This window comes from Pantherophis guttatus, chromosome 2 (assembly GCF_059756535.1).
Source record: "Pantherophis guttatus breed Tessera chromosome 2, ASM5975653v1, whole genome shotgun sequence".
Lineage (NCBI taxonomy): Eukaryota > Metazoa > Chordata > Lepidosauria > Squamata > Colubridae > Pantherophis > Pantherophis guttatus.
In genome coordinates, this window is record NC_142064.1 from 105423215 (window position 1) to 105450458 (window position 27244).

Here is a 27244-nt window from a genome sequence, read left to right on the forward strand (position 1 = left end):
CACATTCTTCCATGTGGAGTAGATGTACGACTGGACAAATCAAAAGAAAGGAGAGTAAATGTAAAATTCCATAAGACAGTGGTTCTCAACCTTTCTAATGCCGCGACCCTTTAATACAGTTCCTCATGTTGTGGTGACCCCCAACCAGGGGTGGGTTCTAAATTTTTTTACTACTGGTTCTATGGGCGTGGCTTATTTTGTGGGCGTGGCTTGGAGGTCATGTGACTGGGTGGGCGTGGCTATGTGTATAGGGACTACTCAGAGGGCTGAAAAAAATCATTTCTGACAGGTCCTCGCACTTTTGACTGGTCCTCACACTTATGACCATCCTCACATTTATGCCCGTGCAGCATTCTTAACAGCCATGTCACTCATTTCACAACTGCTTCTCTTCACCATGGTGATAAGATAGGGCAAAAAACGTAAAATGTGAGGACAGTCGTAAATTCGAGGACTGGTCAAAAGTGCGAGGACCAGTCAAAAATAACTTTTTCAGAGTAGTAGTCTGAGTAGTACATATGCATAAAAGGATACAGCAATAGAGTGGGATGAAGGAAGGGAAGGGAAATTAGAGTAGGAGTGAGGGTAAGAGAGGGAGGAAGAGAGGAGGAGAAGGAGAAAGGAAGAGGAAGTAGGGAGGAGAAGAAGAGGGGGGAAGAGAAAGTAAGAAGGAAAGAAAAGAGAGAGGTGGTAGGTTTGAGGAGAAAGATTGCTGTACAATAAAAAAGATGAAAGGGAAGAAAACCAACCCCAAACAAATATAAAGATATTAAGATAAAGAATGAATTGTTAAACTTTAAAGAATAAAAGAGAACAAATATGAATAAATAGCAATAATTAGAAACACACATACAAACATACAATGTATTTTCTTTGAACAGCGTATTTGGCCAGTTCACAAATTTAAACAGTGTTTAGTCATTTCAATTAAATTTACAATTTCTATATTTCCTTTTTGCCATATTTATTCCTCATCTATTTTTTTAAAAAACCAATATTACCCTTCATCCTCATCTCTTATCTTAATCAAATTCAATTTTTCCCTTCTATTCTATATTATACCCCTCCACATTGTCATCTATTTTTATATCCATCCTCACATTGGTTAATTATGTAATTATGTAATACAGTTGTTTAATACAAATTCAACATTTTAATATAAATCAATTAGTTATATAACTATATTTTTTGTATATTAATCAATATGAACATGAATATTCCAATTATTTCCATGCAATCCAATTTCTTACAAATCAGTTAATTATATTTACCAATAATAATAAACCAAATAATTTCCCCCATATATTCCTCCAAACCACAACTTAACCATTTCTGCTTTCAATACAATATACAATTAATAGTATTTCAATTATTACAATTCCCTAGTTAAATAGAGCTTTTTTTCTTTTGTGTTTTAAAATCTTGAACCTCCTCTTTTGCCCTAAATTTCCCATTGTTTGCAGTTTTGCACCATCTTTTTTGGTGAGGAAAAAGAAAAAGAAATCTCTCTCTCTGCCTCATTTTGTCACGTTGCAGCAAAGACCCTGCTTTACTTTCAGTTTCGCTTTTTCAGCATAGCTAGGGGGAAAAAAAATCTGCTCCAGCTCTCATTGCAGCTAGCAACAGAGAACAGACCCCTGCGCAAAACAGCTGAGAGCAAATCAACTGAGAGTCCGGAGGCTGATCAAATCAACTTATGGTAATTAACCTATGCTGAAGTTGAAAGGGGCTGTTTTTTCTATTTTTGCAGGCACCGGTCTATTCATTTGTTTTCTTTTAACACTGATCAGCTGTAAGGCGGCCCTTTGAAGCCCTGCGGCAAGAATTTAAAGTTTTTTTCCCTCTAGCCATCAGCTGGGACTCAGGAGGCAGCAATAGATTGGGAGTGGGCGGGGTAAGTGAACAGCGATCCGGCAGAGGGTAAGGGTGAGTGAAGGCATGGGGGGGGCGAGAGAGGGCTTTGGCAACCCCTGTGAAATGGCCGTTCGACCCCAAAGGGGTCGCGACCCCCAGGTTGAGAACCGCTGCCATAAGAAAACAAGAAAATAAAATTAACAACAAGCACCGTCAATAAGATAAATGATGTAATAAGTCACTTTCTATATATAGATATATATATATCTAGTTTGTTTCGTTTTGTATTTTTCTATTTTATGGGGTGAATATAAATGTATTTTGTATGTACTTGATTTGATATTTTATCTTTTTATGTTTAATAAAGTTTGTTTTAAAAAAAATTGCAAGCTCAAAATTGCCTTAGTAACACTTTTTGACAAAATCAGTAAAGCTGTCTTTCTGGAAAAGATGACTGTGCTGCAGTTCATCCATTTCTTCCCTACACATAAATGTTCAACTAGCAGGACATGCACACAGTCCAGTATTGGGGAGGGAGACTGAACAATTATGAAAGAACTGATTACAGCAGTCTTAAAGCCATTCATGATTTAGGAGTGTTATAGAAAAAGTAATAAGAGACTTGAACATCTGGTTTACATTACACCAATATAAAGCAGCCTTTGAAAATCACTAAGAAACTTCAGCTGGTCCAAAATGCAACTGTGACAATGACAGTATGCTTATTGTCAGTCTCCATGTTGCACCATTGCTATTTCTGAGTATCATTCAAGGCACTGGTTGCCATCTCTAGACAACATAATTCTTATTAAATGTACATGGATTATATTCATGTATTAGATTCTTTTACTTCCATTAAATTTCCAAGTGAGATTTAGATTGATGGCATAGATCACAGGTGTCAAACTCGCAACATGTTGTCATCACATGATGTATCTCAACTTTTTTCCCCTTCGCTAAAATGGAGGTGGGTGTGGCCAGCACATGACACATTTGGCCCTCAGGCCGCGACTTTGACACCCCTGGCATAGCTCTTAAAGCAGGGAGGCACAATCTCTAGAAACCAGAACTATCTGTACTTCTCAATTGTGCACTGTCTGAGTATTTTCACCAATCTTGAATTCCTACCAATGAAAGGGAAACTCTCTTTAAATCCAATTTCCTAGGACTTTCCTTTTACCCTTCAAATCAAGACCATAAACAATTGTTCATTTGGCCATTATTGTACATTAACTAGCCCCCGTTTCAAGGGTACTGGATATGGATTGCCCCTGCCCTGCCTCTTGGGGATACCATGCTGCTGAGTTCCCAGAGTTCAGTGTAAAGCACAGGAGACAAGAGAGAGCTAAGGGACCAAGGGTGACTCCACAGTGGAAGACAGATTTATATGTTTAAGGGGTTTTCCCTCCCCTATTGCTCTAATATAATTACTTGGAAGATGCATTTTCTAGATTTTATAGAGAGAGTTGTAGCTTATTTCAGAGATCAACAAAGTACTGAATATTACCATTCCTTGGATAATCACATTTTCCTCTTTTCTTGCATTTATTTTCTCCCTAGCTGGCTATATAGAATTCTGCCTTCTGCTTGCCATAAGCCCTTCCAGTCTATTGATCAGGGTTATCTGACACACAACTGGAATGAAACTGAACCTGAACCCAACCAGGTAATCATTTCTAGCTAGGAATCTTCTGTATATTGGCTTCAGAATGTTATTGTTGTTGTTCACTTTCATAATTCCCAACAGGCTTAGCCAGAGCCAGCTTGGCTGCTGTTCTCATATTTTTCTGAGTGCCATTTTCCACTTGAGTGCCATTTTCCTTATCTAGTTCACTTTGGAATCACTTGTGCTTTAAGAACCACCTCTGGTTCAGTTTTTTACAAGTTTTTATTTAAGTGTTTTCCCATATACTGGATAAACTAAAATCTCCCAAAACAAATCCTTTCACTTCTGTGACCTGCTTTGAAAGAATCTCATCAAACATTATCCCTGTATTAAAGTGTGCAGAACAAATGGACTGAGGAATTGCTTATCAAGCGGTCAAACATAAATATCTGGGAAAGTTTTTGGGAAGAGAACTCAATCAATAAACAGTTTGCCAATAAATCAGCATGAATTAATTAGAACAAATCCTAAGAGTTTAAATTTATCTCTTGCTTTGATCTTCTAAATTTCTTAGCAGATGTATTTTGATTTCAAGAAAGTACTTGTCAAGATACCATTATTAATTTGCCAAAGTCCACTGAAGTTGGGTGGCCAATAAATTAATAATAAATCTGATAATCTTATTAAGGTAATGGCTGAAAATTAAATCTCCTGGTTACAGCTGTTTCAAAACTCCTACTCAAAGAGTGAGCATTAGTGGTTCCTCATCCTAAAAACTAGAAGTGAGATATCAAGCAGATTACCGTAATATAGAACAATAGGGTTCAAAGCAATCTCGGAAGTCTTCAAATATTACCCTCTGCACGGGGAAGAAATTCTCAAACCATCTCAGACAAAAAATTTTTTTTTTAAAAAAACAACCAACAGTGATGGAACATTCATGATTCTAGGGGACAGTCTGTTCTATTACTTCATAGCTTTTATGCTCAGGAAATTATCTTGCTCTGCAAAGCATTCACCTACTAATTCTTGCCCTTCTCCAGGCTGTATGGAGACTAAATCTCTCTTCCCTGTAACATCAGTTATCAGAAAACTGCTATCATGTCCCTCCTTAGTTTTATCTACTTTAGGCAAAACACACAGTTCTTCATAGGATTTAGCTTCCAAACTTCTTGCCATCTTTGTTGCTTTTCTCTGCACTCTTTCCAGTTCCTCAGCAACTTTCTTGTACTATGATGACCAAACCTGGACATTTTATATAAGAAATATGTTTATTGTAGTATAAAATAACTCAGCTGGCATCAATTATTTTAGAATGATGTTTGTCTTTCAGTTGAGATGGAAGCCATTTGAGATCCCTACAATCTTTCAAAAAAAGCTGGACTTTGTAACTGTAAGTAACCATATAGAAGCGTTAAAAGCATTTTTCACTTGATCTTTCTGAAATGAGTAAGAATGGAGTTTTCAGCTTGAAGAGAAGGTACTTGAGGTCATGGTAGACCTACCTCCAATCTTAATTCTTGCATGCATACACATTAACCTATTTGTAGTCTTCATTTTATAACTGTTTTGTTTAGCGACCACTTGCTAATTACTGTAAAATGACAGTAATTTTACAGACTTCCAATTCCTACTACAATGGCAGATAACTCTTTTGAATATACCTATACAAAAAGTACTAAATAAATTGATGTTTCAATATTTAAAACTCTCCTTGATAATTAACTTTGGTAATATTCTCCACATCAATTTCACCCTGTGCCTTTTCAAATTACGAACATTTTGCCAATTCATTTTTGCTGTTCAACTTTTTACAAGGTCAGGTCAAAGTCTTCCAATAGACGTCTATGTAAACTATAACCCAGGAAGCTCATGGCAATTAAACCTTGGGTTAAAGAATTTCTCAATTCTTCTGAAACAGCAAGCTAAAACCTTGACTCTTAAATCCAGAAATATCCATATCCTGTAGTTTTAGGAAAGCAGAATTGCTCAAACATCAGTGCCCCATAGTTAAACTTCTCCCCAACAGACAGCTCATTAAACTGTATTAAGTTCTGAATTTCTAGTTCTGCCATGCATTATGATGGTAACCAAAGGAAATCAAAGGGATTCTAATGATTATACCTGTGTTTTCTTATAATTAATTTTTTCATAGGGACTATATACTTTGTGCGGTGTTGGTGAGCCAAAGTCAGGGAATGGGCTGGCAATTCACATCTTCATCTGTAACGACTCCATGATTAACAGGTCTGTATGGAGTCAGAGTATCTCATGGGTTCTATCTAAACTTCTAAAAGTGTGGATATATGGAGATAGCCCAGATGCCCTGACTATTCATTGAGATTTGACTACTATTAAGGAACTTTTCCTTTCTTTCCTCATCTATATATTATGCACAATTAAAAGGTTTATGTCACAAAATGGGGCAGATGGGTTCCAGCTATGTTTCTTTATCAAATATTGCAAATTTAATTACAACTTTGATGAACCTTGATTCAAGCCTTGTCTACTTAGAAGAAGACCCTAAATTTAAATTTAGCCTCATACACCTCTCCCCCACCCCGAAAAAAAAGTTAAACAGAACATTTTACTGATTTCAGATTTGGGCTGGTTATTTCAGAAAATCACCTTCTTTTCAAGTAAATATAACAAAAAAGTAAAAGTGACAATAGGCAGAGGGAACTGTACAAGAATATTCTTCTCTCAATAGGTCTGAAACAAGATATAGCAATCTATTTGACAAGAGAATTTTTAGAAATCTATGCATCACTACAACAAGCAATTGACCTTGCTGGAAATATTGGAATTTCACTTTGTAAGAAGAAAAGCATATTCTCTAGCAATAGAACCAGGAAATTGATGAGTAGTCTGCTAAGGAGGGTTAATAGGGTTAACACGGGGGGGGGGGATTCCCAATTTACCAAACCTTGTTGTCTGTTTAATAGAAACAGTTCTTCCTTTTAACCTTCTTAAAGGTTATATGAGACCTTTTTAACTTTAGATGGGAAGTTACTGATATGCGGTAAAAAGTAATTCAGAAATCTAGGATTGGCAGCTATATATGAACCCCAAACAACATGTAGCAGAAAAATGAAAGGCACACATTAGCATGGAATTTTTGTAAGAATTTGCTTGAAAATTAAGTTTCATCGACCTTCCAGGGAAGAAATGGCAGACTGAAAACAGTTCTGTCAATGACTAGAGTGGAATGAAGAGCTGGCGTGTTCCTCTCCGGACAAGGATTGGAACTTTTTTCAGATTATGACTTTAGAATCTAGAGTTCATAATATATTCCCCCAAATTGTGTAATCACTTGTTTTTTTTTCAATATAGATGTTTTTGTAATTCCGATGGAGACTTTCTGATTGGTGAGTTGCGAACTATTACTCTGAAAGTTTGTATATCTTTGTTTCTTTTACAAACTGGAATGTTAATTGGGCTAATGAAAGAATATGAAGAATCTTAATTGCACAGTCAGATGATCAAATAAAATAAAGTTTTGCAAAGACAGGTTTCCTAGAACAAGATCCTTTAAATACTGTATATTCTTCCAATATTTTTTCCATATTATAATTCATGAAAGGATATCCTCTGACATCCAAACTGGAAAGTTTATCAGGAGCTTAGAAAATCATCCTATTTCATAGCAATTTCATAGAAAGTTTATTAGCAACCAAGCAACCAGAGATAAAAAAGGGAAAATCAGTCTGACTTGAAAAAAGGAAACCCAAATATCAAGTATTATTTTAAACAGTTTGGGATAGAAAAATTCTATAGGCATCAGATAAAAGTTCTTGATATTCCAAGTCCAGCTTTTCTCCCATTTTAATGCTACTTACTATAGTGACTTTTTTTGTATCACAATATTATCTGGGGTAAACAAATATAATTCTGTGCTTGCTTTTTCTTTATCCAGTACCACAGCAAGGCAAACTGCTCATCACTACAGAGTTTGGCAAGCTATTAGTGGAACCGAATGAGATCTGTGTCATTCAGGTAAGCACTAGAGCCATAGGCTATTCTTCACTCTTTACCTCACAACTCCTGAGTGAAATGGACAGATGAACACTGATGTGTATCCATGTTTGTTATGCTTTTTCTAAAAAGATGTAATTGTATACCCATGTGTAACTTTTTAAAAATTTAAGTATATAGTTCCTTCTGATTGTTTACGTGCAAGACTAATACTGCATCATTTTAGAAATATCCCATATATTCTCTCTCTCTCTCTCTCTCTCTCTCTCTCTCTCACACACACACACACACACACACACACACACACACACACACACACACACACACACAAATCAGGAGATGTTCTATAGCCCTAGGCATATAAATCTCCTGGATAATTTTGGGCCAGCACTCTCTCTCAGTCCATGACATAGGGCTCAGGTTGATCCAAAAAAACTGGACCCTGTATTTGTGGGAAAATGCTAGGAAGAAAAATAAATTCCATGTATCTGTCAAGACTTTGCTTCTTTTACCACCACTCTAAGCATAACATAGGCTCGAATATCTTATTGCTTTCTCATAACATATCCTACAGTTGAATCTAAGTTTGGGCAAAATGTCTGCCTGCTTTGAGGGGAACTTCTTCATATTGCAGTCTTTGTTCCTACTTCAGGTGGCTTACAGTTATTCAAGGTCAGCTCAAAAATTAGCATATTTGTCAAATTAAGATAAATATTTTTTGTATAGACAGTGGAACTGCAAAAGTTTCAGGAGCGAGCACTCAGGGTAAGTGTTCAGTAGTTATCATCTCAAAACAATTCTATTAGGAGAAAAATAAAAGAAATGTGAGTTATGAAATTGGAAGGCTTCCAAAAAGGAAAGTCATTTTCAGTTGATACCACTTCACTTTGGAACTCCCTCCTGGCAGAGAGATGGTAGGTACTCTTAATTCCTCTGGGATTTTAGGAAAATTGCCCTGGAGGATAGGATAAGTGATGTTTGTATCTTTCTTGATTTTGTCATTTGTCATGATTATATCTATGCTCTTGGGGTTTGGGAGTTACTATTCTATGACAACCTCCAGGAATGATAACATAGAAAGAAAATAAATAAATAGCTACAAGTTTTTGTAACAGAAATTCAGATGCTTTTGTAAAGTTACCTCCACCACCTGATAAACAAATATAGCTTTATCTCAAGGCTACCTTTAATAGAACTTTTTTGGTACTTTAATGCAATGCAAACTGCAATATTTTCAGGAAGAACTTAATGGAGATAAGTTAGAATTTGATATATTCTCTGATAGTGTATTTTTATTTGGAACAATAATAATTAGTCCTGATATTTACATTCGTATTTTGTCTCCACCTTAGAAAGGAATGCGTTTTAATGTGGAAATATTTGGAGAAACTCGAGGCTATATCCTAGAAATATATGGTGTACATTTTGAGTTACCTGATCTAGGACCTATTGGTAAATATATTTAATACTATTTCTGCTTCCAAAAATAATTATATCATTTTTTATTAGGACTGTGTAATAATATATATTTATTTAACACTCCTAACATGCATTTATGTTTTTACCTATAAGGCACATGACAAATGATTCATGACAGCAAAAACAAAAAGTGTAAAGTTCTGCCCCAAGGTATGGAGGGTATTAAACCTAGTTCAAAGAAATGGATGAGTATCTCTGTCCTTCATAGCGCTAATAAAGGCATTGAGAAAACAACTACCAGTACTAGCTATAACATAACTGTAATACTTTCGCTGTTTGCTGGGAATTTTGAGAATAGCAATTTAAATAGCCTTTGGGGAAGACAGATATACATGATGATATTATGCACTGAATGAAAATATGCACATTTATAGTTCTTTCGGTTTCTCCTGAGTGTGTCAACATTGCTGCAATTTCTCAGAATTCATTTTCCAGTTTCTTCCAATTGATTTCTCTTGATTGCAACCAACCACACTTTTACTTTATATTATTTTCCACATCTCTAAGAGAGAGGGCAATAAAATAAAGAGGTTGAAACAATCAAAACCAGAGTTGGGCTGCTGCCGGTTCAGACCGATTCAGGCGTACAGATTGTTACTGCACAGTTTGGCGAACTGGTAAATCCCACCACTGGCTGCCCCACCGTCCACCGCCCTATCTCGCCTTGCCCACCTGCTAGAGTCATGTTCATGCCCAGCTACACTCTGGCTCCTTCGCTTGCTTGCTTGTGACCCAGATGAACTCCGTGCCTCGCCCACTTGCCTGCCTTTGCCACGGCCTGCCATGCGACCCAGCTGATCTCCACACCTTGCCCGCTATGCTCATCACTGCTTCCTGCAAAGGTAAGGTGCCAGTACCTGTCTCTGGCCTTCTCCGGGGCCTACAGGTGGATACCACCCGCTTGCCCTTTGCCTTGGGTTGGGGGATGCACCAGTTCCTGCCTTTCTAGAGGAACACCTCCCCACTGCCACTGCCCCACCAAATCGCCTTGCTTACCTCTGCCCCGGGTGTTTCCCCTCCTTCAGAGGCCCCGTGATCTCTCCGTTTCTTCCCCCACAACCGCAGTTTTCTTCGTCCCATGACTTTACCTTCCTCCCATGGCTGATGGCAGAATGGAAGGAGAGTGTTGTGGCCATGTGACTTCACACTTAATGACCATGTGTAATTTGCTTAATGACCACAACCAGAACTACAAGAACTGCCATCCAAGTTAGCATAGTCCAGTGATGGCTAACCTTTTCGTCACTGAGTGCCCAAAGCGTGCATATATGCACGCATCCCCAAAATGCAATGCGCGTGTATCCCCGCACATGCATGCATGCTCCCGCATGGACATGTGTCCCTGTGCATGCACCCGTCCCCCACACATGCATGCATGCCCGCACATGTGCCCCACAGCATGTGCAGCAGAGACCCAAAGACCATTGGCTGGCAGGAGGCATGCACGCAATCGCAGAGCTGAGCTGACAGCTCGCATGCCCACAGAGAGGGCTGTGCATGCCACCTCTGGCACACGTGCCATAGGTTCGCCACCATGTGATCTTGCCAATCACTGGCATGATTTTCTTTTTCTGTCACATTGCTTAGCAACAGCTTCTTAGCAACAGTTATTAAATGAAAACTACCTGTACTTCTCTTCCATATGCACACATATCTCCATAAGTATAAAAATATGAAATCACAAATATATTTTAAAAATGCATATATTTCCTCAATCAGAAGGATTGGGAAGCACAACACTCACTAACTGGAAAGGATGTACTTGGATCCCCTCTGTGGAATCTCTGCCATAGAACTTCTGTATGTGATAGAATAAAAGCAGAGGTGAAATGCTACCGGTTAGCACCAGTTTGGGCAAACCGGTAATAAAAAAAACCTACCAGTTCATCCAAACTGATATATCTGATGATCAGCTGTTCCACATTATTTATATTAGTTAAAAAGCATGATCACATGGTGGCGAACCTATGGCACATATGCCAGAGATGGCATGCACAGCCCTCTCTGTGGGCACATGAGCCGTCACCCCAGCTCAGCTCCGCGCATACACACATGCCTCCTGCCAGCCAACTGGACTTTGGGTCTCTGCCATGCATGCTGTGGGGCACATGTGCAGGCATGTGCAGGCATGTGTGGGAGATGGGGTGTATGCACAGGGATGCATGTACATGCGGGGGGCACATGCATGTGCGGGGATACACGCGCATTGCATTTTGGGGATGCGTGCATACATGCACGCTTTGGGCACTCAGTGCTGAAAAGCTTAGCCATCTTCTATGAATTGAAAATTACACTTCTATTGATGCAGCATAAAATTGCATTTATATTTTGCAGTTATATCATATTGATTTCAGTGTACAATCAACAATTTTCATTCTGTTACTTTTAGCCCAATCTTTATGTACATAGTTATGAAGTGTATTCCTGTTTTCAAGGATACAAAACAATCCATATATGTCATTCTCAAATTTGATATGCGTTACCTTTACTATTTTAGTCAAGTAATTAATGAAAATACTGAAATAACAGATTCGACTCTTCCTTGTGATGGCCAATTCAATTTCTCAAAATTTATGGGGAACTATTAAGACTTTTGAAGATAGGGACATTTGCTGTCTAATCATTTGACATGAGAGAGCGCTATTGGATGACTTTTATTCAGTGGAGAAATTCTCCACAGGTTGCCACTGGTTCGCTGCCGACGCATGTGTGGTGTGCACCAAATGCGCGCTGCACGTGCGCATGCTGCACGCATAAGCATGCCAGTGCACACCAAACGCATGCTTTGCGCAGAAAAAGGAGCCTTTTGAAGGTAAGTAGTACAGCGAGGGGGGGGAACAGCCATAATGCTGGTTTTGACCTTTAAAGCCCTATATGGCTAGGACCAGATTACCCGAAGGGCCTCCTTTTCTTCTAAAACCTTTAACTGGAATTTAAGACCATCTAATGAAGCCCTCTTGATAGGGGACAGCTTTTTCTGTAGGAGCACCCTATTTATGGATGGCTTAACTGGTCTTCACATTAAAATAAGACTTATTTTTCTGGATTTTCAACTGGCTATTAACTGTATTTTAATTCATATTGTTTTATATGAATTTTATTTGAATTTTAGACCTTGCAGTTGACAAGTTTTTATGATTTTATTCTTTAATTGAAGTTGTGTTTTTAATGTGTCTAATGGTAAACTATCAGTGACAATGATTAGACCGATCACAAATTTCAAATATACAATTGGTTACAAAGCCTTTATGTTTTTTTAGGAGCCAATGGTTTAGCTAATCCACGAGACTTCCTTGTGCCGGTTGCCTGGTATGAAGATGCCCAAACAGCTGAGGGTTACACAGTGATCACCAAGTATCAAGGGAAACTCTTTGAGGCAAAACAGGTGGGAAGTTAGAATTTAGAGAATTAAGAATTTCATTAAAAATTAGTTTAGAGAGGCCCACAACTAGGCTTTTCTTCAAACAAGTGAATGTTTTTTCAAAGCACTTTTTAACTTGAAACAAAGCTGAACACTTCTGAAATTCAACACTGAAATTCATTTTTTGGATGGAGGAACTAAAAAATATCAAAACCACACATTTTCCGCTTTAACTGATAGAAAAATACACAGTATATTTTATACCCCACACAGTATATTTTATTCAGGGAAATTGAAGTGCTTGCTTTTATAACATTTAACATAATTAATAGTAAAAGCAGGGGATTCGGGTGAGGTGCCAGTCAAGTTTAAAGCAGAATCTGTGACTAACTGCAGAAAGAGCCAGTATAACTGGAATAGCATCAATGATGGAAGAGGAACATGTATTGACGATGGTTGCACTATCCTAGGTTCATGTGATCACCTTTTGCAATCTTCTTACAAAAAAGTCAATGGGGAAGCCAAATTCATTTAACAACCATGTTACCAGTACTAACTTAACAATTTCAGTGATTCACTTAACAACTGTGACAAGAAAGGTAATAGAATGGGGTAAAACTTACTTAAAAACTCTCTTGCTTAGCAATGGAAATTTTGGACTCAAATTGAGGTCTATCTGTATGACAGTGCAACCAGTTATTCCCGTGGTGGGTCCCTTTCGCTGAATGTGTTCAAATCTGTCTATGTATGTCTACGATGCTTTAATATGAATTGCTGCCCTGTACCTCACCACCTGGCTTCATGTCCCAGCTCCATGATTCTAGTCAGACACATAAGTGAGATTGGCATCTATGTACATTGAAATAAATCATCTTTTCCTACTTCTAAATTCGATTGACACTTTTATTACTTATGTCTTCCTGTATGTATGCATCTTTGCATTAATCATTACTCTATTTTTGTCAATCAGAAATAAGATATGAGTTTTACAACAAAATACTGAAGTCCATCCATCTCTTACCACAAATGCTCTGATTATTATCTTCAAGTAGGGTGCTCTGCTTTCCCTCAATATTCTGTTTTCTTTTCAGCAAATACCCAACATTTGAAGGCTGCTGAGCATACTCATTATTTAACTACTGTATTTTTCGGGGTATAAGACTCACTGGTGTATAAGACACACTTACCTTTTTTGTTTTGTTTATTTTATTAAAAAGTTTTTTTTTATTTTTTAGACAAACACACATACAAACATACAATGTATTTTCTTTGAACAGAATATTTGGCCGGTTCACAAATTTAAACAGTGTTTAGTCATTTCAATTAAATTTACAATTTCTATGTTTCCTTTTTGCCATATTTATTGCCACATCTATTTTTTTAAAAAACCAATATTACCCTTCATCCTCATCTCTAATCTTATCAAATTCAATTTTTCCCTTCTATTCTATATTATACCCCTTCCCATTGTCATCTATTTTTATATCCATCCTCACATTGGTTAATTATGTAATATTACAGTTGTTTAATACAAATTCAACATTTTAATATAAAAAGGGCCTGGTGGCTCAGCAGACTGATAGCATTGTGATTAACACCAGCTGTCTGCAATTACTGTAAGTTCGAATCTCACCAGGCTCAAGGTTGACTCAGGCTTCCATCCTTTCTAAGGTAGGTAAATTGAGGACCCAGTTTGTGGGGGCAATAAGCTGACTTTGTATAAATATACAAAGTATGAAGGCTATTGCTTAATGCATTGTAAGCCGCCCTGAGTCTCCGGAGAAGGGCGGCATATAAATCAAATTTTAAAAAAAAAATCAATTAGTTATATAACTATCTTTTTTGTATATTAATCAATATGAACATGAATATTCCAATTATTTCCATGCAATCCAATTTCTTACAAATCAATTAATTATATTTACCAATAATAATAAACCAAATAATTTCCCCCATATATTCCTCCAAACCACAACTTAACCATTTCTGCTTTCAACACAATAGTTGAACAATAGTATCTCAATTATTACAATTCCCTAGTTAAATAGAGCTTTCCCCTTATGTTACTCATTTTCACATCTTAAACTCCCCCAATAACCCAATAGTTTTGCCCATATAATCCTCCAAATCACAACTTAATCATTTCTACTTTCATCACAATATAAAATTAAAAATATTTCAATCGTTACAATTTCCCTAATTAAATTTAAAAATGTTCCAGCCGTTATCCAAGCTACAACTTAATCCTTTTTACTTTAAACACTATATACCATTAAAGGTATTTCAATTGTTACAGTTTATACTTATTCATATTTCTAAAAAAAATAAAAACTTATCATTGTCTAGATTTCAAAAATACAAAGACAAATATTCCAATTATTATTCATTTCATTTTTACAATCATGATTTCCCATTTATTTCTTACTACTATTCATATTTCAATTCTAAATATGTATAACATCTTTCTCTTTCATTTCTTTTTCTCCCCATTTTTATTTTTGCCTTTTTCTTTCTCCTTTTTTGTGTATGTTTTAAACTCTTGAACTCTCCTCTTTTTCCCTAAATTTCCCATTGTTTGCACCTACCTTTTTTAGTGAGGAAAAAGAAGAAAAAGAAATCTCTCTCTGCCTCTGTCTAATTTTTCCTTGCAGCAAACAGCAAACAGCCTGCTTTACTTTCAGTTTCGTTTTCATCATACCTTGATTAGCACAAGGGGGAAAAAAATCTGCTCCAGCACTCTTTGAAGAAAGCAGCAGAGCCCTGCGCAAAACAGCTGAGAGCAAATCAGCTGAGAGTCGGGAGGCCAATCTAATCAACTTGTGCTAATTAGCCTATGCTGAAGCTGAAAGGAGCTGTTTTTTCTTGCTGTTTGCTTGCAAGGAGGTAACTGCTGCGAGGCACAGGCCAAAGGATGGGGGCCAGTGGGTGGGCAGGGCTACATTCAATGTATAAGATGCATCTAAATTTTCACCCCCTTTTAGGGGGGAAAAAGGTGCGTCTTATACTCCGAAAAATACGGTAACTGTTAATTATCTATTTATTTATATTTTGTTTTCTAAATAGCCCATCTTACTCAAAGAAGGTCTCTTTGTCTTGTTTTATGAATTTGTGCTTTGGAGTTGGATACTTCTGTAGTTCTCAGGAATCAACCAAAATGGTGAAAATTGTTCTATTTCTAGTAACCTTACTTTATTTTATTTTTTATTTTATTTATTCGATTTGTATACCGCCCTACTCCCGAAGGACTCAGGGCGGTGAACAGCCAAACAATAAAATAACATAGACATAAAAAATTTAAAAACCAGATAAAATCAAATTAAATTATTTTGGCCCAGACAGATTAAAACACCCCAATAATTTAAAAACAGATTAAAATTTACATATTTAAAAGGGAAGAGATTAGGCCAAGCCCGCCTGCTGGAATAAAAAGGTCTTCACAGCGCGGCGGAAGGTGCGCAGATCCGGGATCCTCCGTATCTCCGGGGGGAGCTCATTCCAGACGGTAGGTGCCCCCACAGAGAAGGCTCTCCCCCTAGGGGTCGCCAGCCGACATTGTTTGGCTGACGGCACCCGGAGGAGTCCCTCTCTATGAGAGCGTACTGGCCGGTGGGAGGCTATTGGTGGTAGTAGGCGGTCCCGTAAATAACCAGGTCCTAAGCCATGGAGCGCTTTAAAGGTGGTAACCAAAACCTTGAAGCGCACCCGGAAGACCACCGGGAGCCAGTGCAGCTCGCGCAGGAGAGGTGTCACATGGGAGCGCCACGTCGCTCCCATTACCACCCGCGCGGCCGCACTCTGCGCCAGTTGGAGCCTCCGGGTGCTCCTCAAGGGGAGCCCCATGTAGAGAGCATTGCAATAGTCCAGGCGGGAGGTGACGAGGGCATGAGTGACCGTGCGTAACGAGTCCCGATCCAGAAAGGGACGCAACTGGCGAATCAGGCGAACCTGATGAAAAATCCTCCCGGTCACGGCCGTCAAGTGCTCTTCTAAAGACAGCCGTGAATCCAGGAGGACGCCCAAGTTGCGAGCCCTCTCCGTGGGGGCCAATGATTCGCCCCCAATAGTCAGTGATGGCGTCAACTGCCTATATCGGGACGTCGGAAACCACAGCCACTCGGTCTTGGATGGGTTGAGCCTGAGCCTGTTCCTCCCCATCCAGATCCGTACGGCCTCCAGGCACCGGGACATCACTTCAAGGGCATCGTTGGGGTGATCCGGGGTGGAGATGTACAGCTGGGTGTCGTCAGCGTACTGATGGTACTCCACCCCGAAACCACGGATGATCTCGCCCAGCGGCTTCACATAAATGTTGAACAGGAGAGGCGAGAGGACCGACCCTTGCGGCACCCCACATATGAGGGGCCTCGGGGTCGACCTCTGTCCCCCTGTCAACACAGACTGCGACCGGTCAGAGAGAAAGGAGGAGAACCACCGCAACACAGTGCCTCCCACCCCCAACTCTTCCAACCGGTGCAGCATGATACCATGGTCGATGGTATCAAAAGCCGCTGAGAGATCTAACAGGACCAGGACAGAGGAGCACCCCCTGTCCCGAGCCCTCCAGAGATCATCAACCAACGCGACCAATGCCGTTTCCGTGCTGTACCCGGGCCTGAAGCCCGACTGGAACGGATCCAGATACGTCGTTTCATCCAGGTGCTGGGGGAGCTGTTGCGCAACCACACTCTCAACAACCTTCGCCACAAAACGAAGGTTGGAGACCGGACGATAATTTACCAACATTGCCGGGTCCAGGGAAGGCTTCTTGAGGAGAGGCCTCACCACCGCCTCTTTCAAGGCGGCAGGAAAGACACCCTCACCCAACGAAGCATTTATAATCCCCTGGAACCAGCCTCGTGTCACCTCCCGAGAAGCCAGCACTAACCAGGAGGGACACGGGTCCAATAAACAGGTGGTCACGTTCAGTCTACCCAGAATCCTGTCCACGTCCTCAGGGGTCACAGGATCAAACTCATCCCAGATAACATTCTCAAGACCTGCCCCAGTCCCTCCCCCTGAGACTACCCAGTCGGAGTCCAGATCTTCCCGAATCTGAGTGATTTTGTCATACAGATACTGAACAAAATCCTCGGCTCTACCCTCCAAGGGGTCCTCCCGCGCTTCCTGGTGGAGCAGGGAGCGGGTCACCCTAAACAGGGCGGCCGGGCGATTATCTGATGACGCAATAAGAGCAGCAAAATAGTTACATTTCGCTGCTTTTATTGCCACTAGGTAATTCCTAATATGAGATCTTACCAGTGTCCGGTCAGATTCAGAAAGACTGGCCCTCCAACTGCTCTCTAGGCATCTTTTCCGGCGCTTCAACTCCCTCAGCTCCTCAGTGAACCAAGGAGCTAAATGAGATCGGCGCCGGGTCAGAGGCCGCAAAGGCACGACTCGGTCCAGAGCTCCAGCGGCCGCCCTATCCCAGGCGGCCACTAGGTCTCCAGTCGAGGCGTGTGCCAGAGCCTCAGGGAATGGCCCAAGCTCCATCTGGGACCTATCAGGTTCCATCAGGCGCCTGGGGCGGAACCATCTTACCGGCTCCGCCTCCCTGCGGCGGGGTGTAGCGGTTCGAAGATCGAGACAAAGGAGAGAGTGATCAGACCATGACAAGGGCTTGATGACTATATCCCCTATCTCGAGATCACTCAACCACTGTCCAGAGACAAAAACCAGATCCAGCGTGTTTCCCCCCGTGTGGGTAGGGTCATGAATTAACTGGGTCAGGTCCATGGCTGTCATGGAAGCCATGAACTCCTGAGCCACCTCTGACGCCTCACCCACGGACGGCAGGTTGAAATCCCCCATGACCATAAGCCTAGGGGTATCAACCGCCACCGCGGCGATGACGTTGAGTAGCTCAGGCAGGGCTGCTGCCACGTGGCAGGGAGCCAGGTACGTGATCAGCAAACCCCTCTGAACCCCGTGACCCCATTTCACAAGGAGGGATTCACAGCCGGCCGTCTGAGGAACAGTGGCCTCCCTCGGTCTCAGGCCTTCTTTAATGATAACCGCTACCCCCCCGCCCCTCCCCTGTGACCTTGGCTGATGGAATGCGTGGAAACCTGGTGGGCACATTTCAACGAGGGGAACCCCCCCCTCCTGGCCCAACCAGGTCTCCGTAATACCTGCCAGGTCCGCACCCCCCTCCTGAATAAGATCACAAATGAGGGGGGCTTTATTTACTACGGACCTGGCATTGCACAGCATCAGCCGAAGGCCTGGGCCCTGAGGGTCTATGCAACCTGGAGAACGGGTGGAGCCTAGGGGGCCGGAGCATGCCACCGCTCGTAGACAGCGGGTGCGCGCTCCCCTAACATGATATGGCCCCCTGCTCCCACCATATCTACCCCTCCCACTCACAGTACTGATGTTTGAAACACTATCCGGATGAGCTCTAACACCCCCCTCGACCCCAGGTCCCCCACCCCCCCCGCCGCACTTCGAGGCCAGACCGAACCCTCCCCCTTGTGGGTTTTCCCCCAAACCCACAACCCGAGTTCTAATTCGACCCTCCCCCTCCCTGGGACCCCTTAAAAGTTTAATTAAAAAATTTGATAAAAAACCCCACAACCCCCTGGTTTTCACATGCCACCTCTCTGGGTCCCAAAACCCATCCTTGAGGTAGGCTCTTGATAATGTGGAGGGCCAGATCTGCGAGAGGGGGGAATCTCGCAGCGCAAGAAGTTCATAGGTAGTATACATCTTAGGTTACAGCGAGGGAGGACAAGGATGTGTGCATGCTGCATGGCAATATAAACAGCGCTTGATGTACCTACCCATAAGAAATAGAAGACAAAAATGAAAAATCATTGACTTGTTGGTAGTCAAGTGACATACAAGTTTAATAAATGGTATTTAAATTATTAAAATGTGTGTCTTTAAAGAACAGAAAATGCAAATGGAATTAAATGGTAATCCTGTATCTCCTAACAAAATAGTTAGTAGTTTATCTGCCTTACTGTGCGAGAGTTTTCTGCATGCTGCTTAAGATCCCAGCCATGATTATTTAGGCAGAAGTTGTGGAATTTAGAATAACTTTATTGTCACTTTGAATGTACACTAATTGGCATACATTAAAATGAAATTTCATTGCGTACAGCTCTCAAAGGGTCACCACCTCCAATATGCACTACATAAAAATAAATAAATAAATAAATAAATAAATAAATAAATAAATACCGTATTTTTCGGAGTATAAGAAGCACTGCCCCCCAAAAGTGGGTGAAAATTTTGATGTGTCTTATAGACCGAATACAGGCCTGTTTTTGGGCTCCCAAACCAAATGAAATGTAAAATTTGTTACTACCGGTTCTGTGGGCGTGGCTTGGTGGGGGGAGTTAATGTAACTGGGTGGGCATGGCCAACTTTTAAAAAAAAAAAAACTTTTCAAAGCATTTTTTCTAATGGTTTGAAAAGCCTCTGCCAATCAGGCAACTCAGCTGGAATCGTCAGAGAGGCATTTTAAAAAATACCTCTCTGCCAATCAGGCAACTCAGCTGGGAGTTGCCAGAGACTTTTCAAAGCATTTTTTTTACCACCTCTTTGGCCAAGAGGTTGCAGAAAAAAATGCTTTGAAAAGCCTCTGATGATTCCAGCTGAGCCGCGTGATTTTTTTTTTTTACTTTTAAAAGCATTTTTTCTTCGGAAGAGATTGTAGAAAAAATGCTTTTAAAATTTTAAAAAAAAGCCTCTGATGATAGTACAGCTCAGCTGGGCATGGTGGGGGGGGGTGCAGGGATTTTTGCTATCGGTTCTCCGAACCACCCGCTGCCATCGCTACCGGATCGGGCGATCCGGTTCGAACCAGGAGCATTTCACCCCTGTCTCAAACCCTCTGTGTGTCATGTTTTCCCCCTCCCCAGACCCCAGAAGCACTCTGCAGTGCTCTGCACGTCCCATTTTCTCCAAGGACAGGCCCATTTTTGGGATCCCAAATCCTTTGTGCATTGTGTTTTTGCCCTCCCCGGCCCCCAGAAGCACTTTGCAGGGCTCCACATGTCCCATTTTTGCCAAAAACGGGGCTGTTTTTCCCAAAAAGGGGCCCATTTTGAGGCTCCTGAACCCTCCATGACAGTGGTGGATTAAGGCTCACTGGTGCCCTAAGCACTGACAAAACTTGATGCCCCCCTCCTTTGTACATACTGTACAAAGCCAAGCTTAGGCTACATAAAACTTTGTAGTGCCCCCTTTGGGCCTGGTGCCCTAAGCACGTGCCTAGTCCAGGGGTGGGTTCTACTTACCTTTACTACTAGTTTGCAATGGGGCCGTGTGCGCGCGCTCACTTCACTTGTGTTCTTCTGCACATGCACAGAAGCGTTCTGATGATGTTGGGGTTGGTGGGCAGAGCCTCCTGCCGGTTTTACTATCGGTTCTATGGAACCAGTGCGAGCCAGGGGCAACCCACCACTGGCCTAGTCTGCTTAATGGTTAATAAACCACTGCTCCGCGCATCGCATTTTCGCCCTCCCCAACCCCCAAAAGCACTCTGCAGGCCAAAAACGGGTGCTTCTGGGGGCCAGAGCACATATTATTTATAAGCAGTATCCTGAATAACAGGAAGCAAGCTTCCTATAATAATATATAATAATATAACTTCCTTCAGAAGTTGTGGGAGTTTCATCACTGGAGGCTTTCAAGAAAAGACTAGACTGCCATCTGTCAGAAATGATATAGGGTCTCCTGCTTGGGCAGGGGGTTGGACTAGATGACCTATAAGGTCCCTTATAATTAATTAATTAATTTGTAATCTGAGAGAAAACAGATTTCAGGCAGAGTGTTTAATCTGTAATAATCTTCTCGGCTGTCTTTACCACTCTCTGTATGGACCTTCTATCTGAGGCACTGCTACCACCAAACCAAACAGTGATGCAGTTTGTTAAAAAGCTCTCAATCATGTCTCTGTAAAAAGTGGCCAGGACAGAAGGAGAAAGATGTGTTCTCCTAATATGACGCAGGAAATGCAAACGCTGGTTTGCACGCTTCACTAAGGATGATGTGTGGAGAAAGCAGTTCAGATTGTTAAGTTATCTGCACCCCCGGATATTTAATACTGTTGACCATCTCTACAGCTGCATCCTTGATACTGAGTGGAGTATGACTATGCTGCCTCTTTTTAAAATCTAAAACTTTTATTGCACCTTTATTGGAACTATGGGAGTCAGCAAAATGAGTTGCTGTTTTCCAGTTTGCTTTTGCTGGTCAATTACCAATGGATGAGGAGCATTACTGGCAGATAATGCTTTTAAGGAAAATACAAAAATACACTCCCAAGGTGGAGTCCCTTTGGAAAAAGTGGAAAATATGGGTGTTCACTGCTGTATTTCATTATACTTTTATTGTAATGGTAATTTGTATTATAAATTTACTGTATGCTTTATCTATGTTGTCAGCTCCTAAGCTCTCCACCCCCACCTCCCACCCCCCACCCCGTATGATTTTTTTTTAATGGGGTTTTGGTTATTAGATACTTTCCATGTCTGAAGATAGCTGTGTTGTTTAATCTTACAGAACTGCTCTCCCTTCAACGTTGTGGCTTGGCATGGGAATTACACACCATACAAGTACAATCTCAGCAATTTCATGGCCATAAATTCTGTGGCTTTTGATCATGCAGTAAGTTCTTGTTAGGTCTTAGTTCTGATCTTAAGAGTACTTTGGTTAGTCCTTTTGAATTAAACAAAGCTGACTTCTGATTTCAGAAAGCCTGAAATAAATTACAAGTTTCTGTTTTGTAATTTACACGGAACTCAAACAATTTAATTATGATTTACAGTTATGACTCTGAATTTGCCTTAAATGTAATTGATTTTTCAGATTAGCATAACCGTTTTAATAATGACCAATTCCCCCCTACCCCACTTTTTTTTAGGATCCTTCCATCTTTACTGTCTTAACAGCAAAATCAACCCGTCCTGGAGTGGCAATTGCAGATTTTGTAATATTTCCACCCCGTTGGGTCGTGGCCAACAACACTTTCCGTCCACCTTATTATCACAGTATGTATGTCATTTTTGCTATGTGATTTCACATACAGATAGTCTCTGACTTACTGTCACTTAACAATTGCTTGAAGTTATGACAGACCACCTCAAATGTTAGGAACAAAGAATCAGGACTGTGTGTTAAGTTCCAGTTAAGCTGTTTTATTGCTTATACCTATTCCTAAAAACAGAGGTGTCAAACTCCCAGCCCAGGGGCACATTCATCACATGCTGGCCATGCCCACCCGTTTCAGCAAAGGGGAAAAAAGTTGCGATACATCACATGATGACTTGTCATCACGAGTTTGATACCCCTGCCTAAGAATCTAGTCAATGGTCACCTCTATGATTCCAAGCTGATTCCTCTCGACAGTGCCCCCAGGTTCTGCTTCTTCTTCTCCTACACCAGGGGTGTCAAACTTGTGGCCCACAAGCCGGATGTGTCATGCGCTAGCCATGCCCACCCCCGCTTTAGTGAAGGGGGGGGAAAGTTGCAATAAGTCACGTGATGACATGTCCGTTGTGAGTTTGATACCATTGTCCTACACCAAAGCTACTTATGACTCGTTTTCAGTTATATCAGCTGTACATACATATTTGCATTTAGGATGCTTGGCAACTACCTCACCTTTATAGCCATTTGCAGTGCTCCACAATTACGTGACCACATTTTGTGACATTTTCTGCCAATTTCTGGCATTTACTTCCAGTTTCTGGCAAAAAGAGCTATTGGGAGAAATGGATTTGCTTAGCAAAAAAATTCATTTAAGAACTGTAAAAAAAATGGTAGTAATTTCAAATCTAATCATGTGCTGCCTTGATTTACAACCCAACAATTTGCAGCTGTAATTCCAGACTCAGTTATTGTTATAAATCGAGGGTTATCTGTATTTGAAGATACAGAAGACTTACTAACAGAATTTAATAACGAGGCCAGATGTCTGAAAGATCCCTGATAAAGGGCTGCAAATTCCAATTTTTGGAAATACAGTATATACTAAAGTGAAGGGAGGGAACAAATACCCTGGTGTTTGCTTGTTCTGAAAAACAACACCCAGTGGGACTTTGGACAGTTCTGGTTCTGCATGACTAAACGCTAAATACCAAATCTATATTGGTCTTTTTTATATTTCAAATTCATGCCAGACTTAAGCTACCAAAATTTAATTGGTCAAATCTCAATAAATTTAAAAAGATTTTTTAAAAAATCCACAGGAAACTGTATGAGTGAATTTATGGGCTTGATCAAGGGGAGTTATGAAGCAAAGGAACAAGGATTTTTACCAGGAGGAGCTACTCTGCACAGCATGATGATACCGCATGGACCAGACGCTGAATGTTTTAAGAAGGCCAGCACAAGCAAGCAGGAGCCTGAGAAAATTGCAGAGGGAACTATGGTGAGTGTTTGGAAAATCTAAGAATTTTCACATTAATGTGGAAGTTGCTGTTATGACCCAGGGGATCAAGGCAAGGCAGGCCTCTAGAGAGCCCTGATTGCTCTAAGTAAATGTTCCAACAAATGGCCATCCAACAACCAGTAAGGCTCTACCCCACATTCCCCTGAAAGCAGTCCGCCTCATTCCCCCAAACAACAACCTGCATATAACAAAAAAGTCCACAGAGTAGGAGCACACTCACAGGGCAAGGTCTAGGGTCCCAGGTCTAGTCCACCCGGCTAAGTGAGTCCACGAGGCAAACTGTAGTCCACAAGGCAAAGGCAAGGCACAAGACAGTCCTCAGGGCAAAGATAAGATACAAAGCAAAAAGCAGTTCTCAAGGACAGGAAAGGCAAAAGGCAATCCTCAAAGCAAGGCAAGACAAAAGGCACTAGTCAAAGCCAGAGAAGTGTAAGCCGAAACAAACTATTGTTCCTGGCAGACTAACTCTCCATGGCTTCTCCTTAAGTCAATCCACTCTAGGTATTTCTTGTCAGGGATGGGGCCACCTTTTCCTGAGTAACTTCATAGCCCTTTTCTGAGCTTGCCTACACTCCACTCTCCATGCCCTTGGATTGAGTGGGGGAGGCAGCTGTTCCTCATCAGAGGGAATCTGCTGCTTGTCAGCACCACTGCCTGTCAGCAGCCTATTCTCCCCTATGTCTATGAGGGCAGGCAGCTCTCCCTCCAGTTGACCATCTCCTCCAATGCCTAAGGTGCCTGGGACAGCATCGTCCTCAGCCCCTGGCCTCCCAAACATGCCAAGGGAGATGTGCCACCCTCGTCGAACGCTACCGGTTCCAACTCATCCTCCTCCAAACCGGACTCCGCTGGGGCTATGACAGCTACACACACTATCTCAGCGGTTAAGATGCTGGGCTTGTTGGCTGGTAAGCTGACAACCCGATTTAAGACCTGAGGGCCATGTGACAGGGTGACTCCCGTTACTTGCCCCAGTTCCTGCCCACCTAGCAGTTCGAAAGCATACAAATGCGAGTAGATAAATAGGTACATTTTCGGTGGGGAGGTAACAGCATTCCGTGATGTCATGCTGGCCATGTGACCACAGAAATGTCTTTGGACAGCACTGGCTCAGTGGCCCTTGAAATGGAGATGAGCACCACCCCCTATAGTTGGCAATGATGAGCAGAGTAAAATCTGCAGCAACTCATCCTGCCCACACTGGAATTGAGAGCCTTTTCTTTTCTCAGATTTTTTTAAGCAAAGTTTATAATCTCATAACTAACTGGAATATTAAAATGGGGGAAATAGATAGTAGCAGTTGTGTTGACAATCCTGAAGAGAACTGTACACATGAATGGAAACACAGCTAGTTTCTGAGTTCTAATGAGGAAATCTGTCTATATTCCTCATTTTGTGCTAAACTGAGGAAACCAACAATTTGCTCTTTCATAAGACCCTAAATACATATTTGTAAAATGTTTTAATAGTTTATTTCAACATGCATGACTTTAACTCTGATTGTATGTAAACCATCACTTTTACTGTAAAACAGTAGACACTCTAAACATCAAATTTATTAAAGAAAATATTTCCTGTTACAATTTTAAACTCTGCTACAAAACTACAAATCTTTGCAATTCTCATGTGAATGCTTATTGTCCACTGAGCTCATAGAATAGTGTACAATAGGCAAAGCAGTATATTTTTTTTTGTCCATTTCATTCAAACCAAATGCTGCTCTACTTACTCTTGCAATATGCTTTCTGTTTTTTTCCCAAGGCCTTCATGTTTGAATCTTCCTTTAGCTTGGCTGTGACCAAGTGGGGGCTGAAAACCAGCTTGGATAAAAATTACTACAAATGTTGGGAAGCACTGAAGATCAATTTTAATGCCAAATGTAAATGAAGATACCAGAAGTATCTACATCCAGTTTCTTCATTCCCAAGTATTTCAAGAAAATCATGGAACAATGTCTTAACCATCTTGTATGAAAATCTGAAAGAATGAATGTCTAGCAGCTGAAAAATTAAAATAACTAATGTGAACTGTTCATGTAAAACTGTCCATTATGAAATTGGGAATATCTGTAAGTCCATCATATCATATCCAATATAAAAAAAGAACAAAACACTCCAACACAAGAAAACTTAAGTTTAACACTGTAGACTTCTGCCTATCTCCTTTGCAAAAGAAAATCAGAAAAATAGCAGTAATTTATGTTTCATCAGCAAAGAATGCTATTAACTCACAAGGCTCATTTTCAGGGCTACTAGTTCACTTATTTTTTAGGAAAAAGCAGAGGATAGGAAGAAGAATTGGGGTGGTAAAAGAGAGAAACTGCTTATTTTTGGTTCTTCTTGAAACATATATTGTTTGCTTAAACAATAAATCAAAATTCAGAGAAAAAGGTGCTATTGCCGAAAGTTGCAGAAAAGATGGATTGGAAAGGATAAGGCAAGAAAAAGGAGACAGACAGAATCCGAATAGCAGACCAAAATGCAATGGGGGAATGTGGAGAGAGAAGAGATATCAGGAACATATGATACAGTCCATGTAATCTGGAACTTTATATTAATTCAAGGTTACTGTATGTTCCCTAAATTTCTATTAAGCGTCATCTGGAATCCTGCTTTTCACAATTGCTGGTGGAACTCTTGCTAGAAAGATCAAGCTAAAATAGGAACTGAACAGCTCTACTTTATTACCCCAAATTACTTTGTAATTTGTTTACGGGAATACCATTTTTTCTATTTTATTATTTTAAATGTATCTGAAGGAGCCTTTTTTTGACCTTTTATTGACCTTTGTTAATTTCTAAGTGGTTCTGACTTTTAGCTTTCATGACAGCCTCTATAAATCTAGGCCACCTGAATGTATTTTTAATTACTTGCTTTTTATATTTTATATTATATGTGCCTTTTTAAAAATTATTTCTAGCCTAGTAGAATTTGAGGAAAAGATTAGGTGAAGGGGATTACAATTTTGCTTGTCAATAAGATAACTCCAAAACAGAACAGGGTCAAGTGTATGGTTGGGGATGGAGGAGAGACATGTAACAATTGAAAATAGGCTCAATCAAGACAAGGACTGCAGAGAAAAAACATTCCCCAAAAACTTTCTGCAATGCATTCCAGCACTGGACAGTTAGCTAAAACTGATGCTGTGAGAAGTGACTTTGAGGTTGGGCAAGAACATTATTTAAGTTGAGATCTACATGGTTGGATTGGAGATTATTAAAATGTGCTCCAGATGGCAGCCAGAGTGCACTGATGAAGACTCTCTTCCCAGAATGTGAGAATGAGGGGGTCTCTCTACTTTTGTAAGTAGAGAGAGATGTTTTGTAAGTAGAGTTGAGATGTTGCCTTTCTGATTGCCATTAGGAAACAGCTAAGTAGGCTAGAATGTTTAGGGAATAGTAGGGATGATAAGTTTATTCACGCACTGCTAAGCCCTCAGAGGTATTTCCACATGAAAGCTTATCCTGGGGTGTAAATGAAATCAGAATATAGGAAAGTAGATGCAAACAAAGGAACAACAATTGTGTTAATTCATGTTTTTAAAAAAGATTTATATATGGACAAAC

At 40.6% G+C, this 27244-nt stretch overlaps 1 protein-coding gene across 1 annotated transcript in view; it reads left to right on the forward strand.

The window, feature by feature from the left end:
* The window catches only part of HGD (homogentisate 1,2-dioxygenase), a 46023-nt gene extending 20317 nt beyond the window's left edge, over positions 1–25706 (forward strand). Inside the window, exons 4-14 of the mRNA XM_087888365.1 lie at positions 3415–3520; positions 4794–4853; positions 5616–5707; positions 6794–6828; positions 7377–7456; positions 8788–8887; positions 12175–12299; positions 21789–21893; positions 22150–22276; positions 23477–23658; positions 25441–25706. Of these exons, the coding sequence (XP_087744491.1) occupies positions 3415–3520; positions 4794–4853; positions 5616–5707; positions 6794–6828; positions 7377–7456; positions 8788–8887; positions 12175–12299; positions 21789–21893; positions 22150–22276; positions 23477–23658; positions 25441–25566 (1138 nt within the window). The 3' untranslated portion in view covers positions 25567–25706. The remainder of the gene's footprint in view (positions 1–3414; positions 3521–4793; positions 4854–5615; positions 5708–6793; positions 6829–7376; positions 7457–8787; positions 8888–12174; positions 12300–21788; positions 21894–22149; positions 22277–23476; positions 23659–25440) is intronic.
* Positions 25707–27244: the final 1538 nt, after the last annotated feature.